The 15,235-nt window shown below is 45.6% G+C and overlaps 1 protein-coding gene across 2 annotated transcripts in view; it reads right to left on the bottom strand.

The window, feature by feature from the left end:
* The window catches only part of LOC115474599 (SPATS2-like protein), a 126,718-nt gene that overhangs the window by 3,151 nt on the left and 108,332 nt on the right, over nucleotides 1–15,235 (bottom strand). For both annotated transcript variants that reach the window (XM_030210128.1, XM_030210129.1), the window contains 2 exons: nucleotides 8,846–8,948; nucleotides 6,587–6,813 (listed from right to left, as the gene is read on the bottom strand). In XM_030210128.1, the coding sequence (XP_030065988.1) occupies nucleotides 6,587–6,813; nucleotides 8,846–8,948 (330 nt within the window). The remainder of the gene's footprint in view (nucleotides 1–6,586; nucleotides 6,814–8,845; nucleotides 8,949–15,235) is intronic.

Raw genomic sequence — 15,235 nt, 5'->3', positions numbered from 1 at the left:
CGTCCAAATCAGTATAATCAAAACCCGATTTTGGACGTCTCCAACTGCAGTCCGTCGCAGGGATGGCCAGATTTCAAGGGGGCATGTTGGAGGCATTGCGAAGGCATGACTAGGGGGTGCCTAACACTTGGACATCTTTGACCCATAATCAAAAAATGCAAGGACGTCTCTGACGAACCCATGGGACGTTTTCACCCACACGTGTTTTTCTTACGAATAAGGCACAAAAAGGTGCCCGAAATGACCTCCCCTTACTCCCCCAGTGGTCACTAACCTCCTCCCACCCTCAAAAAACATCTTTAAAAATATGTTGTGCCAGCCTCAGATGTCATACTCAGGTCCATGACAGTGCATGCAAGTCCCTGGAGCAATTTTAGTGGGTGCAATGCACTTCAGACAAGCGGACCCAACCCCATCCCCCCCTATCTGTTACGTTTGTGGAGGAAACAGCGATCCCTCCAAAACCCACCACAAACCCACTGTACCCACATCTAGGTGCCCCCCTTCACCCTAAAGGCTATGGTAGTGGTGTACAGTTGGGGGTAGTGGGTTTTGGGGGGGGGCTCAGCACACAAGGTAAGGGAGCTATGTACGTGGAAGCAATTTATGAAGTCCACTGCAGTGCCCCCTAGGGTGCCCAGTTGGTGTCCTGGCATGTCAGGGGGACCAGTGCACTACAAATGCTGGCTCCTCCCATGACCAAATGCCTTGGATTTGGTCATTTTTGAGATGGGCATCCTTGGTTTCCATTATCACTGAAAACTGGGGACTACCATCTCTAAGGTCGACCATCTCAACATTTAGGTCGACCATCTCTAAGGTCCTATCCCAATATTGGCGCAGGATATCTGGGCATGCTGTTGACTGCCACTATGATCTGGATAGCATGATATTCAGCTCCGGTATCAGGATAATGATTCGGATAACATACGACAGCCTTTTTAAAAATGTATTTATTTATGCAGTCTTGTATCCCACTATTATCCAAAAACAAGTTTTGGTTCAAAGTGGCTTACAATTTACATTTTGGTGGAGTTACAATAGTGCTGTGCAATGTTAAGAGGGCATCTATAGTTTGTGTGATTATTCATAGTTTTTGAAAAGATAGATTTAAAGTGGAAAAGGTAATGGTAGCTTTTAAATTCAATTGTAGAATTTTGGTGGCATTTATTCATACAGTTTTTGAAGAGGTAGATTTTCATTTGTGATTAGCTATAGAATTTTTTTGAAGAGGTAGGTTTTCATTTCTTTTCTGAATTGAAGGAGATTTGTGATTTTTGTTCCTCTGTCTGTGTGGAGTTGTAGTTTTGCTCATCATTTTAAGGTTAACATAAATGAGGTGGTAATCCATCAAATGCTGATATGATGTGCATTCTCTCTTTGGCTCTATGTATAAGGGCCGAGTGTGGGCCCAGTTCATAAGTATACGTGTAGATTATAAAATAAACTAATCTATATACACAAGCTTATATGATCGGTGTGGACACCTTTTGAGACATGTTTTGAGACATGTTTGGTAAAGCAATGAGCACTTCTTGTCTGTCTGCCTTTTTGTCTGTCTATATGCCTCTAGTATTTGGGATGGGCTGTCATTTGCATCAAAATGTCATTCAGTAATACTGTGCATCCTTCTTAGAGGGTGCACTAGGGTGCAGATGATCAAAAGCCCCACGCTGTTCCAAACAGCACTCTAAAATTAGTGCCGGAACAGCAAGGGGCAATAACCCCCCTATGATCAAAGCTAATATCATGCAAATTCATGCGCACTATTAGCTCTGATCAAAGAGCTACTTCTGCAGGAGGGATCCCCATTCCCAGGGCCGCCAAGAGACTGGGCCGGGCCCGAGGCAAGGCCGCCTCCGGGGCCCCCCCTCCACCCCCCCTCCAAGCCGGGCCCCCCTGAATTCAAATCATAGCGCCTCACCTCGACCTCGCTCCATGTGAAAGAAGCGCAGCGGCGGCAGTCTGCAGATCGCCTCCCTTCGGGCCTTCCCTCCCTGTGTCCCGCCCTCGTGCAAGTTATGTCAGATGAGGGCGGGACACAGGGAGGGAAGGCCCGAAGGGAGGCGATCTACAGACTGCCGCTGCTGCGCTTCTTTCACACGGAGCGAGGTCGAGGTGAGGTGCTATGATTTGAATTCAGGGGGGCCCGGTCCGGTGGTGGACGGAGGGCGGCGGGTGGAGGGGACGGTGGCGCCCGGGCCCCCCTTGGAGGCCTGGGCCCAGGCAATTTTGTTCTCCTTGTCCCCCCTTCTCAGCAGCCCCGCCCATTCCTCCCCAATGCTCTGTAAACCCTAATGCCAGCTCTGAGCTGGCATAGGGTTTACAGCGGTAGCAGCGCTCTAGTTTGGTGTGAGCATTGGCGAGGAATACAGATATCAGCACTTAACCAGCTAAATGCCTACTCTGCCCTGGAACACCCTGAAAATAGCATGGAAAGATCAGAGATTTTGAGTGGAATGCAAGGGGTAATTAGTTTTGCACTGAAGGCTGAGTTGATGAATAGCACAATGAGTGAATATTAGGATTTTAAAGTGAAGGTGGTACAGGGCAGCCAGTGTTGTTCTCTAACCCCCCCCTGTTTACTAAGCCGCGCTAGTGGCTGCTGGTTCGCTAATGCTGACACAGCCCATTCACTTTGAAACAGTAAACAGAAACTAGTAAACAGGGGGTAAATAGTGGATAAAAACTTCTGCATTCTGCTACAGTTTATCAGCTATATTTTGAACTAATTGGATACATTTTACCTGTCATGATTTGAGTTCCCGCAACAGGAAGTTACAATAGTCTGTGCAGTTGAGGATCGATGCATGAGTCAGCATCATGTGTCCTTATTCATAACTAACTATAGATTTTCCCTTCAATGGACTCCACCCTTCCATTCTTCTTCTTCTGGTAACTGCAGGCTGGGAGCCCTATATGAGATTTGCTTCTAGAAATCTGAATCATGGGCTGTAAACCTGTTCCCTTCTGCAGTGCAAAAGGCCATGACCAAGAATTGAATACAGGATTTTCTGAATGGTAGCGCCCAGCAATGCCACTGGGCAAACCTGAGAATTATTTTATTCACTGATCATCCCACATAATCCGTAGGCGTTTATTTTTCATCCAGATTCAAATTTGACTAAATTGGGCATTCCTTAGCGTTCCTCTGGACTGGCCCAGTGATTGATGGGTTGTGCACGCCTTCCAGCAGGTGGAGACTGAGACTTCTGAGTCATCAGAGATAGCCAATAAGAGCCCTTGCCAGATAGAAGAGTCCAGTATTCTCAGTCTCCAGCAGGTGGAAGGTGGTGAGCCCTGTTAGTCTCTCTTCTTTCTTTCTTTCTTTCTCTCTTTCTTTGTGTGTGTTTAAAAAAAATTAAAATTACAGTTTGTTTCCTTCCTTAGTAATTCTTAGATATGTCACAGAATATTGCAGACAGCAAAACCATCAAAACATCATGCATGAACCTGCAGAAAATATTTGTAAAATTATGTTTAGGTATGTACAAAGGGGGAAACCTCGCGCAAAATCAACCTCAATGGTAACATAAAGCAAGCGAGTAAAGACTGTGAATGTGTCCAACACCAATCAAGCAAAAAATGCGAAAACTGGGAGAAAAGACCTCATTACCTGCTATTGCAAGCCTACGGCAATAAGACCATCATCGTCATATGTGTGCGCTTTATAAAATTATGTTCAGCAATATGTCATATGCACCCATGTAGTCCTTGAAGGAGATATTATGTAGGCTACTCAGAATACTCACATAAAGCCTTAACTGTTTTCAGAGTGAGTAAACATGTGTAAGTTACATGCAATAACCCAACAAAATCAATAAATATTCATGTTAATATTTTAGTTACATTTGTACCCCACGCTTTCCCACTCATGGCAGGCTCAATGCGGCTTACATATACAGGTACTTATTTGTACCTGGGGCAATGGAGGGTTAAATGACTTGCCCAGAGTCACAAGGAGCTGTGCCTGAAGTGGGAATCAAACTCAGTTCCTCACACAGGCGCCCCGTATAAGAGGCTTGGGGAGGCTTAGCCCACCACTGCCCCGCCCCTGCCGCACCTTTAAATATTATATTTTTGCTGGAGTCGCGGGCAGCGCCGGCATTGAAGGCATCAGCAGGCTCATCGCGGTTCCAGCAGCCTTCCCTCGCAAGTCGGATGATGGCTCCGCCCTCTTCTGACGTATTTCCTGTTTCTACGAGGGCGGAACCATCATCCGACTTGCGAGGGAAGGCTGCTGGAACTGCGATGAGCCTGCTGATGCCTTCAATGACGGCGCTGCCCGCAACTCTAGCAAAAATATAATATTTAAAGGTACGGGGGGGCACGAAGGAAACGAGGGCAGACGGGAGAGGAGAGGAGGGTTGCTGCACATGGTGGATGAAGGGGAGAGGAGAGGGCAGGGGAGAGGAGGGTTGCTGGACATGGGTGGATGGAGGGGAGGGGAGAGGAGGGTTGCTGCACATGGTGGATGAAGGGGAGAGGAGAGGGCAGGGGAGAGGAGGGTTGCTGGACATGGGTGGATGGAGGGGAGGGGAGAGGAGGGTTGCTGCACATGGTGGATGAAGGGGAGAGGAGAGGGCAGGGGAGAGGAGAGTTGCTGGACATGGGTGGATGGAGGGGAGGGTAGGGGGAGAGGAGGGTTACTGGACATGGAGGGGGAGAGAGGAGTGAGAAAGGAGATGAGATGACGGAAAAGGAAGAGAGTAGAAAAACTGCACATGGATGAAGAAAATAGGCAAAAGCTGGATCCACTGGACAGTCAAGTTTGCGGAGGACCCAGCTTTTACTTACGGATGTAGGACAAGAAATGAAGAAGAAAGGCGGAAAGTAAAGAAATAAATGGAAAGGAAGCCCTGGAAACGGAGTTAAGAGGACAGATAGCAGCAGAATCGGATACTGGGCCAGCACAATCAGAAAAACAAAGTCACCAGACAACAAAGGTAGAAAAGATTTTATTTTCATTATAGTGTTTGGAATATGTCCACTTTGAGAATTAGGTGTTCAACATTAAAAGTTTATTTACTTATTTATGACATTTTATCCCACATTAAACATGAATTAGGATGTTTTGTGGCTCTACATGAGAATTGTGATATTATGATCCCTTGTTTCAATATTGTTGACGGTCTGCATTTTCCGTATGGGTGGTATATTGGTGTATTAGGTTCTACCCAGTGTAATATTTATGGTACAGTAAGGTTCAGAGTGTGTTTTTGCACAAAGTTGTGCATAGTGTTTTGCAGTTGAGCAATTGTGGTTAGTATATGCTTTGAGCAACCACTTTATTCTTTGACATATGATACATAACTAATATCTAAATTTAATAAAAGGTATTAATTGTGACATTTATTTTTATTTATTTTTTTTCTGTGTGTGATCAGACAATTATGGATTTAAGCTCCACCCCTGGCCCCACCCCTAACCCCACCCCCTTTAGCCTCCCCAAACAGTTGGGGGTTGACCGCCTATGGTTCCTCAGTTCCCCAGGACCAGAGTCCACCACCCTAACCACTAGACCACTCCTCCACATATCAATCAGGTAGTCATCTCTGGGCCAACAGATTTCATAAAATACACATTTTTCATAGGGTCTTGTTCATTTCTATGATTTGAAAAATTTGTGAACACAGAGGAAGGAATTCAATGAATGGCGCTGAAACTTAGGTGCTGAAACAATTGAGTGCTAAGCTCTAAAGGGAGTGCACCTTTTATAGAATAGTGTTCAGTGTGGATCCAGCGCCTACCTTTTGGGCACCATTCTTAAAAGCAGGTGGAAATGCTGGTGCCCAACTTAGGTGCGCTTCAGGCGAATTCTGTAATTCCAAGCGCAACGTTTTGAAATACCCCCGACAAGCCCCTGACCACACCCTCTTTTTCAGATATTTGCTATGAAGAGTTAGGTGCCGAGCCTTATAGAACATCTTGTAGCCAGTTGTGTGCACAAATTCTAATTAACTGCAGTAATTGGTTGTTAGTGCCCAGTTATTGCTAGTTAAGGGCTCGTTGATCAATTAAGTTGGCCCTCCAGCCCTCCACACCCTCTTCCTTCCAGCGCCACCTCCAAAATGGCAGTGTCCTGCCCTGCCCAGTGCATCTTGGGATGCGCTGGGTGGGACTTCCCTGCCATATAAGGGAGTTTCTTCCTGTGTCCGAGGGTGGAGGGGTAACGCTCTGGGCCACCAGGGAAACTTGTCAAACAACTTCTGCGGGAGGATTGTGCCTTGGGCGCATGAAAAAGGCACAATCCTCCCGCAAAGTCCCCCCCACGATCAAAACTAATAGCGCACATAAATTTGCATACTATTAATTTTGATCTTTGGGGCTTTAATTCCCCGCTTTGTTTGGAAGAGCGCAAGGAATTTGATCATTGGCCTGAGATTGTTTAAAAGAATGCATATTTTCCATGTGCATATTTTTATGCTCCTATGTGGTTGCACAATTTTATAAAAGCTTTTTTCTGCATGTGTAACAGGTTTTGCACTTAGAAAATACTTTATGAAACTATCCTCATTACGCTTACTGTTTTATAAAGGTTGTATTTTCACATTGTACTCATGTGAGACCATTCAATGGCACACACCTGTTTACTTGGCAACATTCCCTGGCGAGACATTTCTGTGAGATTGTGAGGAACACCATTTAAAGCTTTTGTGTTGGTAGTTTTTCTCTCGGAGATCTTACGGTTACTTGGGGATTTCTGAACAGGAACGTTTTGCTTTCCAGTTTCTACACGTACATGGGGACCTTTTGCAGGCGGGGCTGAGCTGTTTGATGGTCTTAAAGAATAGTAGTTCTTTGGATGAGAAACTGAAAAAAAGAAAAAGCCAAATTATGTTATCAGATAAAACAAATTAGGTGTGGAGGACAGAAACATCCGTGCTTGCTTACTGATTGAAATCTTGGTGAAAAATATATCCTCTGGCTAAGCAATTCAGTCAATGCCATAAGGATATACATATTATCTATTTGTCATTGCTTCCCCTCTATTTTCTTTCATTCAGTTTCATGGGTTTTTTTTCTAGTTTTGCTAAGTTTCATTCTTAATGTGCATTATTTGCAAATAATGCATGCTAAAAACAAAGGACCTGACATTCAGCTGGCGGCTGGTGTTAAACTCTGAAACTCCAATAGCGGGCCATGTCCAGGCTCTGGCATTGAATTTCCGGGTTTCTGGAGCCAGCTTACACATTGCTGGTTAAATGCGATGTTCAGCATTTAACTGCCTATAGGGCACCGCATAAAGATAGGACTGACTTTTATGTGATCCTATTTATGTAGTTAACCTGGCCGATTAACTGCTAAATATCAGCATTTAACCAGCTAAATGCCAATTCTACCCTGGTACATCCCAAAATTAGCTGGAGAATTTTGACTGCTCTGTTGGATGATGTCATACACATGTTTGGATATGTATCCTGCTGTCCTTAGAGAACACTTGCTACAAGTAAGTTACTGCTATGCACAGCACACAGTGGAAGTAGCAGAGGGATGAATATTAAAAAACTTCAGCCACAGGGATCAGTGGTTTTTTAAAACATGCACAGCGGTGTTTAAAAGAACATATATCCAGCACTGCCATCAGGTGCTGATTACCAGTAGCTACAGGTACAGTGGCAATATTGAACTGCTCTAAGTATAGCTCAGCAGTTTTAATTTAGGACAGTTTTTTTGCTGGCCCCTAAATGAAATGCTTAACTATACGGATGTTGGCCACATATCACTGTTATGGTGAAATGCCCTTGATGTACCCCAGCACTATGAGGGTTGGGCCAGATCATTAAAGGTTATATTTATCAATGTGGGCTACTGTTAAGATAAGTTATTTTACTATTAACCCCAGTTATCTCATTGCACAAAATGGGACCTGTGGTAAAATATGTTTTAAGGTTGCTTTGATAACTATGCCCCTTAGAGGAAATATACTATCTGCATAATGAACTGAAAATAAATAATTAGGGTAGTGATGCACAAAGCTTACCGTGCTAGCAATGTTTGCTTTAGACTGGTTGTAGCCAGTCTAAAGCAAATTTCATTTAGCGAGTAATGCACAAAGGGGTTTTCCATGGTTCTAACATTAGCAGCTACCGAAAACCCTATGCAAATGCATTACAAGGAGCTCATTAGTATTAAAATGAGCATTCTGAATAATGCAGACAGTTCCGTGCACTGTGCGCCTACCTTTAACGTGCAGAAATTAATGACAGGTTTGGAGCTGACATTATGGGGAGCAGGATGCACTGGGAAGGGGCTGGGCGCCACCATTTTGTTCTGGGCGGGCCAGAGGCAGGAAGGAGGAGGCGGTTGTCCCGTCTCCAACCTTAATGGTATGTGGAGGGGTCTGGGTGGTAGAGAGAGGGAAGGACTCCCACTAGACCACCAAGGCTTGCACCTAGAGGATCCACCCAACCCAGCGCATTGGTGGGGGTTGGACGGAGGGGGTGGTGTTTTGGGGGGGGGGGTCAGGAGGGGGTCCCCTGGACCACCAGGGATTTTTAGGAGGTGGAGGGAGGATAAATAGACCACCAGGGAGTTTTTTTTAGTTATATGGGGGGTGGCTCAAGAGGGCCTCTCCCCCACGCAACTCAAAAACTCACTGGTGGCAAGCTGTGCATTAGCCCCTGAAATATTTAGAAGCAGTGCTAAATGTATAAGTCCCTTTGAATATTGGCCTGCATGTTGCCTGGGGAGGGACATGTTACATAAAGAAAAGAATAATAAAGATATATTATTTGGGATACATTAAAGTTCCCTGTAAATTGGAATCTGAGCTCTAAGGGTTTTTCAACTTTCTACACACAATATATGCAATGCTGGATTTGAATCACACTTCAGAACTTACGTTCTCCACACAGCATAATTTGTCTCGTTAGCTGTTCTGTATCACAGGAAAATCGGGCAGATCTACCCAGTTCCTCATCATATTTCCGTTCACTGACAAAATGCTGGGAAAATACAAAGAAAATCTAGATTTCAAGCTTACAGACCACCACCATTTTCTTACTAAAAAAAATATTTGCTGCTTGTGCTTAATAATACTTTTTGGATATTTTAATGTCTGTATCATCCCTCCTCCTCCCCCCACTCCCCCCCCCCCCCAATGGTCACTCTTCTTTTCTAGGGCTTAAATATTTAAGACCAGATTTATTAAAGTGCACTGCCATGTTATCTCACGCTAATGCCATTAATGTGCATTATTATTAAACTAGTAAAAAAAGGCCCGTTTCTGACACAAATGAAACGGGCGCTAGCAAGGTTTTCCTCGGAGTGTGTATGTTTGAGAGAGTGTGTGTGAGAGTGACTGTGAGAGAGAGAGAGTGAATGTGTGAGTGTGACAGAGAGAGAGTGATTGTGGGTGCGAGTGTGTCTGTGAGAGAGAGAGTGTGTGAGACAGATAGAGTGTGAGAGTATGTGTGCGATACACAGACTCTCTGTGAGACCGAGAGAGTGTGAGATCGAGAGAGTGTTTGAGAGTGACTGTGTGACACATAGAGAGTGAATGTGATACAGTGTGCGACATAGAGTGTGTGAAAGACAGTGTGTGAGAGTGAGAAAGACACTGACTGTGAGACAGAGAGAGAGAGAGAGTGTGTGTGTGTGTGTGTGTGTGTGTGTGACAGAGATACCTCCCCCCTCCCTCTCTGGTCTGAGGACCCCCCTCCTTGGTCTCAGGACCCCCTCCACCCCCCCTCTCTGGTCCCCCTCCCAATGTCTCCCCTCTTTCTTTCTGCATCCTTCCATCCAGTGTCTCCTTTTTTTCCGTACCCTTCCATCCAGCGTCTTCCCTCTATCTCCCCATCCTTCCACCCATCTACCCTCTTTCCTGATCCTTCCATCAAATGTCTCTCTCCCCCGCCTTCTATCCAGTGTCTCTCTATCTCTCTACCCTTTTCTGTTCAGTGTCCCTTCTCTCTCCACATCCTTCCAGTCTCTCCCCTTTCTTTCTCCACATCCATTCATCCATCTCCCCCCTTTCTCTCCCCTCCTTCCATCGTGTCTTTCTCTCCCCATCCTTCCATCTGTTTTCCCTCTTTCTCTCCCCATCCTTCCATCCGTCTACCCCCCTCTCCCGATTCTTCCATCCCTTGTCTCTGTCTCTATCCCCTTCTTTCCATCCAGGCCCGCCCACCCAACACAGACCTGCCAAATCTCCCATGAAACACGAGGCGCCAGCTCCCATTTCCGGCCACTGCTGCTTCTCCTGTTGAGAAGCAGCAGCCGGTACAAAAACAAAGAGCTAATTAAACCACCAAAAATGCTTTTAAAAAGCAAGCGCGGCACCGCAGGCAGCCATCAGGCATTGGCTGTCGGCTCTGCAGACGCTCCTCTCGCCTCTCACGTCACTGCCCCTGGAGCAGACCCCGGAGGAGCACAGCGACGTGAGAGGCGAGAGGAGCAGCTGTAGAGCCGACAGCCAATGCCTGATGGCTGCCTGCAGTGCCACGCTTGCTTTTTAAAAGCATTTTTGGTGCTTTAATTAGCTCTTTTTGTTTTTGTACTGGCCGTTGCTGCTCAACAGGAGAAGCAGCAGTAGCCGGAAATGAGAGCTGGTGCCGCGTGTTTCGCGGGAGACTTGGCAGGTCTGTGTTGGGTGGGCGGGCCTAGAGGGAAAGTGGCTGGGCCTGGGCTGTGACCTGGGGGGGGGGGGGAGCGGGGAGCAGTGGCTGTGGCGACCTCATGGAGGGGGGAGCAGTGGCGACCTCGGGGGGGGTGGAGGAAGGGAGTGATGGCGACCTTGAGGGGGGGTGGAGGGGTGAGCGGCGGCGGCGACCTTGGTGGAGGGAGGCAGGGGCGGGGCCTCGTGCTGCTGTCGTGTGGTTGGTCAGTGCTACGTGTGACATCAGCCTGGTCTTTGGAGGCTAGCAGACCAACTCTGAAGAAAGCCACAGACACAGGCAGCAAGATAGAACATTGGAGGTGAGAATTATTATATAGGATAGGGCTTACTGCATAAAGGGGAATGATGCAGAAAGCCTTGCAGTAGAGCTAGCCCAATGTGCAGCTCTACTACAAAATTAGTGATGATTTGAAAATAACTGCTGCATGCTATAAGCAATAAGCATGCAAATTATGTCACATTAAAATGCAGCAGTAATCTGCTAATTGTCACCTTTTCTGTCAGTGCCTGAGCAGTGATTAACCCTGGCACTGACAGGAAGCATAACATTTAAAAAAATTTAAAAATCACAAGAGCTGTAGGCAAGAAAGCATGCTGCAGCATTTTGCATTAGCTCCCCCCCCCCCCCATAAACAGATGCCCTGACAAACTGGTCCCCCTCCAAATAAATACCTCCCATGACCAACCCAACCCTCATAAACATCCATGGTGTCTAGTGGCACCCCCACTAACATAACTGATCCCCTCTCACACCTGATCCCATGGTGTCTAGGGGAACCCTTCCCTCCCACCACCCTTCCGTCCTTACCTGACAAAGTCCTCCCACTCCTAAATCATTGACCAGACCCCCCAAAAACCCTATATCACTAAACGAGGCCGAAGCAATGCCTACGCACTCCTGTCTACAACACCATCATCTTCAAAACGGCAATGCCTGGCCCCATTCTGCCATATAATGGAAACACTCAGAGTTATGGGGTCTGGGGCGGGAGCTGGATGAGGGGTAAGAAATGGACCCCACTAGACACCAGGGGCTTTCAAAAAAATGTCAGGTCAGGTTGGGTGGGGGATGGGAAGGGTGCCACTAGACACCAGGGATGTTTAAAGTTGAAGGGCAAAGGGAATACTAGGCTACCAGGGGAAAAGGGGAGCTGATGCAGAAACCAATCAGGAGTAGGGGGTTGAGGTAGGGGGGGGCTCTCCCTAACACCTCAATGCTGCTTCAGACCTGTCAGTAGATTTATCACACTATAGATATCACGCACAGGTCTGAGGCTTCTCTGCAGTGCTGAAGATTTAATAGGCTCTTTAATATGTATTTTAATATGCTGTGTGCTAATGTCTACCATGTGCGTTAATCTGAGCCCTGAGCCTTTTCCTGCATCATGCGGTCCATAACAAGCACGAAGACTGCTCATTAATCCTATGCTGCAGCCTATGGTAGCTTTTTGTTCTGGCTTCAAAATAAGTAAATAAGATTTTTTTAATGTATGTTATTGCACAGTAATGTGGTAGCACTTTTAGTAAATCTAGCCCTTAAATCCCTGAGTTTCAACAGATAAGACTTCTGATGCATACCCCAAACCTTTTTGGTTACCTTTCTCTTGACTAGCTCTAGCCTATTGCTCTCCTTACTGTTTAGTTCCTCAGTAAGGTAGTGTAACGCCTGTAGGGCTGCCATATTAAGAGACTTCAGTACTGTGCTAAATCCAGGCCATTAGCCATAGTTTGGGACCCCTTCTCTAGCATATGACCTTCCTTTGACTCTCTTTATGGCCTGGGTGTACAGTGGTGTGCAATAGTCTGGAATAGGTTGTTTGCAAAGTGGAATTTCAGTATTGCTTGCATTCATTTCATTTCCATTTTTTTTTAATTTGTGCTTATTTAGGGGTGTAGTTATGAACATGGGCTACTTTTACCACCAACTCGTACTGTTGAGGCACAGGTCCCATTTTATGCAATGAGACTTATTTACTAATAACTGGGATTAACAAAAATGCATGTTACATATGTGAAACAGTGTAAAACACAGGTACAATGCAATTTCAGTGTGGCTCACTTGCTATTTAGATCTTGTGGCCATGACATCACATGATTAAAATAGAGGTATTTAATTTAATTTTTTTTTTAAATGTGACAAGAAAATGGCCATTTGAGTATGTGTGATAGTTAGTATTTGGTAGGTCAGCCTTTACTCTTGCAGACAGCCTTGCACCATCCTGCCATTGAAGGACCAACTTTAGAAAATGGTGGCTGGTAAACACTTTATTCCAGGCTGCAGCGAGTGCCCCTGTCGGTTTTCATTGATGCAGGATGCTGCTTAGATATTTCCAGTGCTATTTCATGCCACAAGTTCTCAAATGGATTCAAGTCTAGTGACTGAATGACACGAGGACGGGGAACTTTAGTAACCATGGGGATGGGGACAGAGCATGCGTGGACGGGACGGAGACAGATCCCACGGGGACGGAGTGGGGACGGGGACAGATCCCACGGGTCAGGGCGGGGATGGGGACAGAGCTCACAGGGACGGGAACAAACTTTGTCCCCGTGTCATTTTCTAGTTGGAAGGGTAGAGGGTGGTGGTGGGAAGAAGGGTTATTATAGCTGCTCATTGCTATTATTGTTTTCTATTTGTAATTTATACACAACAGTTGCACAGCATATTGTTCCTTTATATACTTTAATAAAAAGATTTAAATATAAAATCATAAGTGTTCAAGGCTTCTGTATAAGAGGACAGAACCTACGGGGATGGGGCGGGGACGGGGTGGGGATGGAGACAGGGCCTGCGGGGATGGGGCGAGGATGGAGACAGAACCTGCGTGGATGGGGTGGGGTTGGAGACAGAATCAATGGGGACGGAGACTAAGTTTGTCCCCGTGTCATTCTCTACTGGTTGGCCAATCGAGGGTAGAGATCTTGGATTCCTTCCAGTCAATAGCTGCTTTTGCTCAATAGCATGGGGCATTGTCATCCTAGAATATGTAGTAACTTGGAAAAATGTCATTGCTGATGGAGTCATGAATTTCTGCAGTATCTTGATGTACTGCTTAGCATATAGCATACAGCTGGCAATTTCTAGCAACCACTTGCAGCTCATGCAGCCCTAAGCTATGATCTTCAATGGATGTTTGACAGACACATTCAAACAATCTGGGTTGCATTCTTCACCTGGAAATCACCTTACATATGTGCAAGCATGATCTCCAAAGAGGCAGAAAGTGCTTTTGTCACTGAAAAGTAGTCTTTTCCACATCTCGCATGTCCATTTTGAATATTTATTTGCTCACTTGACTCTGTATTTCTTTTGTGCCTCTGTCAACAACAGCTTCTTGCTTTACATCCCCTCAATCCACATTCAAGGCCTCTTCTCCCCACTGTAGATGAAGACACTGCTACTCCACAGTTTGCAAACCACTGTCTGAGTAGCTGAGGTGAGGTGAGCTTGCAGTCAGAATTATGTAACTGTGATTGGCTGAAGTTGGATCCACTTTTGCTGCAGGATATGATTCTGTTTAACTTTACTATTTGTTAAGCAGTTGATAATATGAATGCATATCCAGCATACAAAATTAGCTGCATTTGAAAAAGGAGTGAATGCTGATACAGGTGGTTATTTTAGAAGTGCTATTTGTGTTTTAAATATGGATATCCCAGCAAACCTCCAAAATGTCTAAAGTGCAATTTAGAATAGGCTGGAGAAAAATGTGGATGTGACAAAAACATTGAAATTGGCCAGAGGTGTGTTAGGGGCATTTTGGGGCTGTGTCATGGGTGGTGCAGCATTCCTGATGTCTATCAGCTATTCCGAGTAGCATGTCGATATGCAGAGAACACAAGTAAAATGTCAGGTCTTACACTTGCTATAAAGAGCGAATAAGCATCACTGCATGCTGCAGCATGCCTTTGTGACTACTTGTGATGGTGCTGACTGGAGAAGAGCTGATACAAGGGTCTGTGAGCCCAATTGCCATCTCTGTCAACTCAGGTCTGTCCATCTTTAACCCATATCAGCCATATCTATGTCACTATCCCCTCCAGGGCCCACCTCTCAACACTCTGTCTTGCCTGCCCCCACAAACCTCTCCTCACTCGACATGTTTACGTTTATATTTATTTGAGTTTGATATACTGTTTTAGCTAACTGGTAGAGCAAAGGGGTTCACAAAAATAAAACAAATCATAAAAGTTAGAAAGGGAATGCCATAAAACCATAGGAAAGAACCTTTCATTCACAAGGTAAAGAGAGGGGGAGAGATGGGAGGATAGGTCCCAGGAATTTGATCAGTGCCAAAACAAAGTCTACTGTGTGGGGCTAAAAACTAATTCAAATAGGAATGTTTATAGTCAAATTTAAAATTTTTAAAATGATTTTAATGCATTTTAATGATACATCAAAGACAATACTTTGACAAGAAATCCAGAACAATATACCGTATTTTTCGGACTATAAGACGCACTTTTTCCCCAAAAATTTGGGAGGAAAATGGGGGGTGCGTCTTATAGTCCGAAGGTAGCGTTTTTGGACCGCCGTCCCGTACTTACACGATTCCATGTGCCCTGGTGGTCTAGTGACGTCGGGGCAGGAAAGAGCCCCCTCTTTCCTGCCCA

This window comes from Microcaecilia unicolor, chromosome 7 (genome assembly GCF_901765095.1).
Source record: "Microcaecilia unicolor chromosome 7, aMicUni1.1, whole genome shotgun sequence".
Lineage (NCBI taxonomy): Eukaryota > Metazoa > Chordata > Amphibia > Gymnophiona > Siphonopidae > Microcaecilia > Microcaecilia unicolor.
The sequence above is the reverse complement of the archived record's forward strand: the minus strand, read 5'-3'. Positions and strand labels throughout refer to the sequence as shown.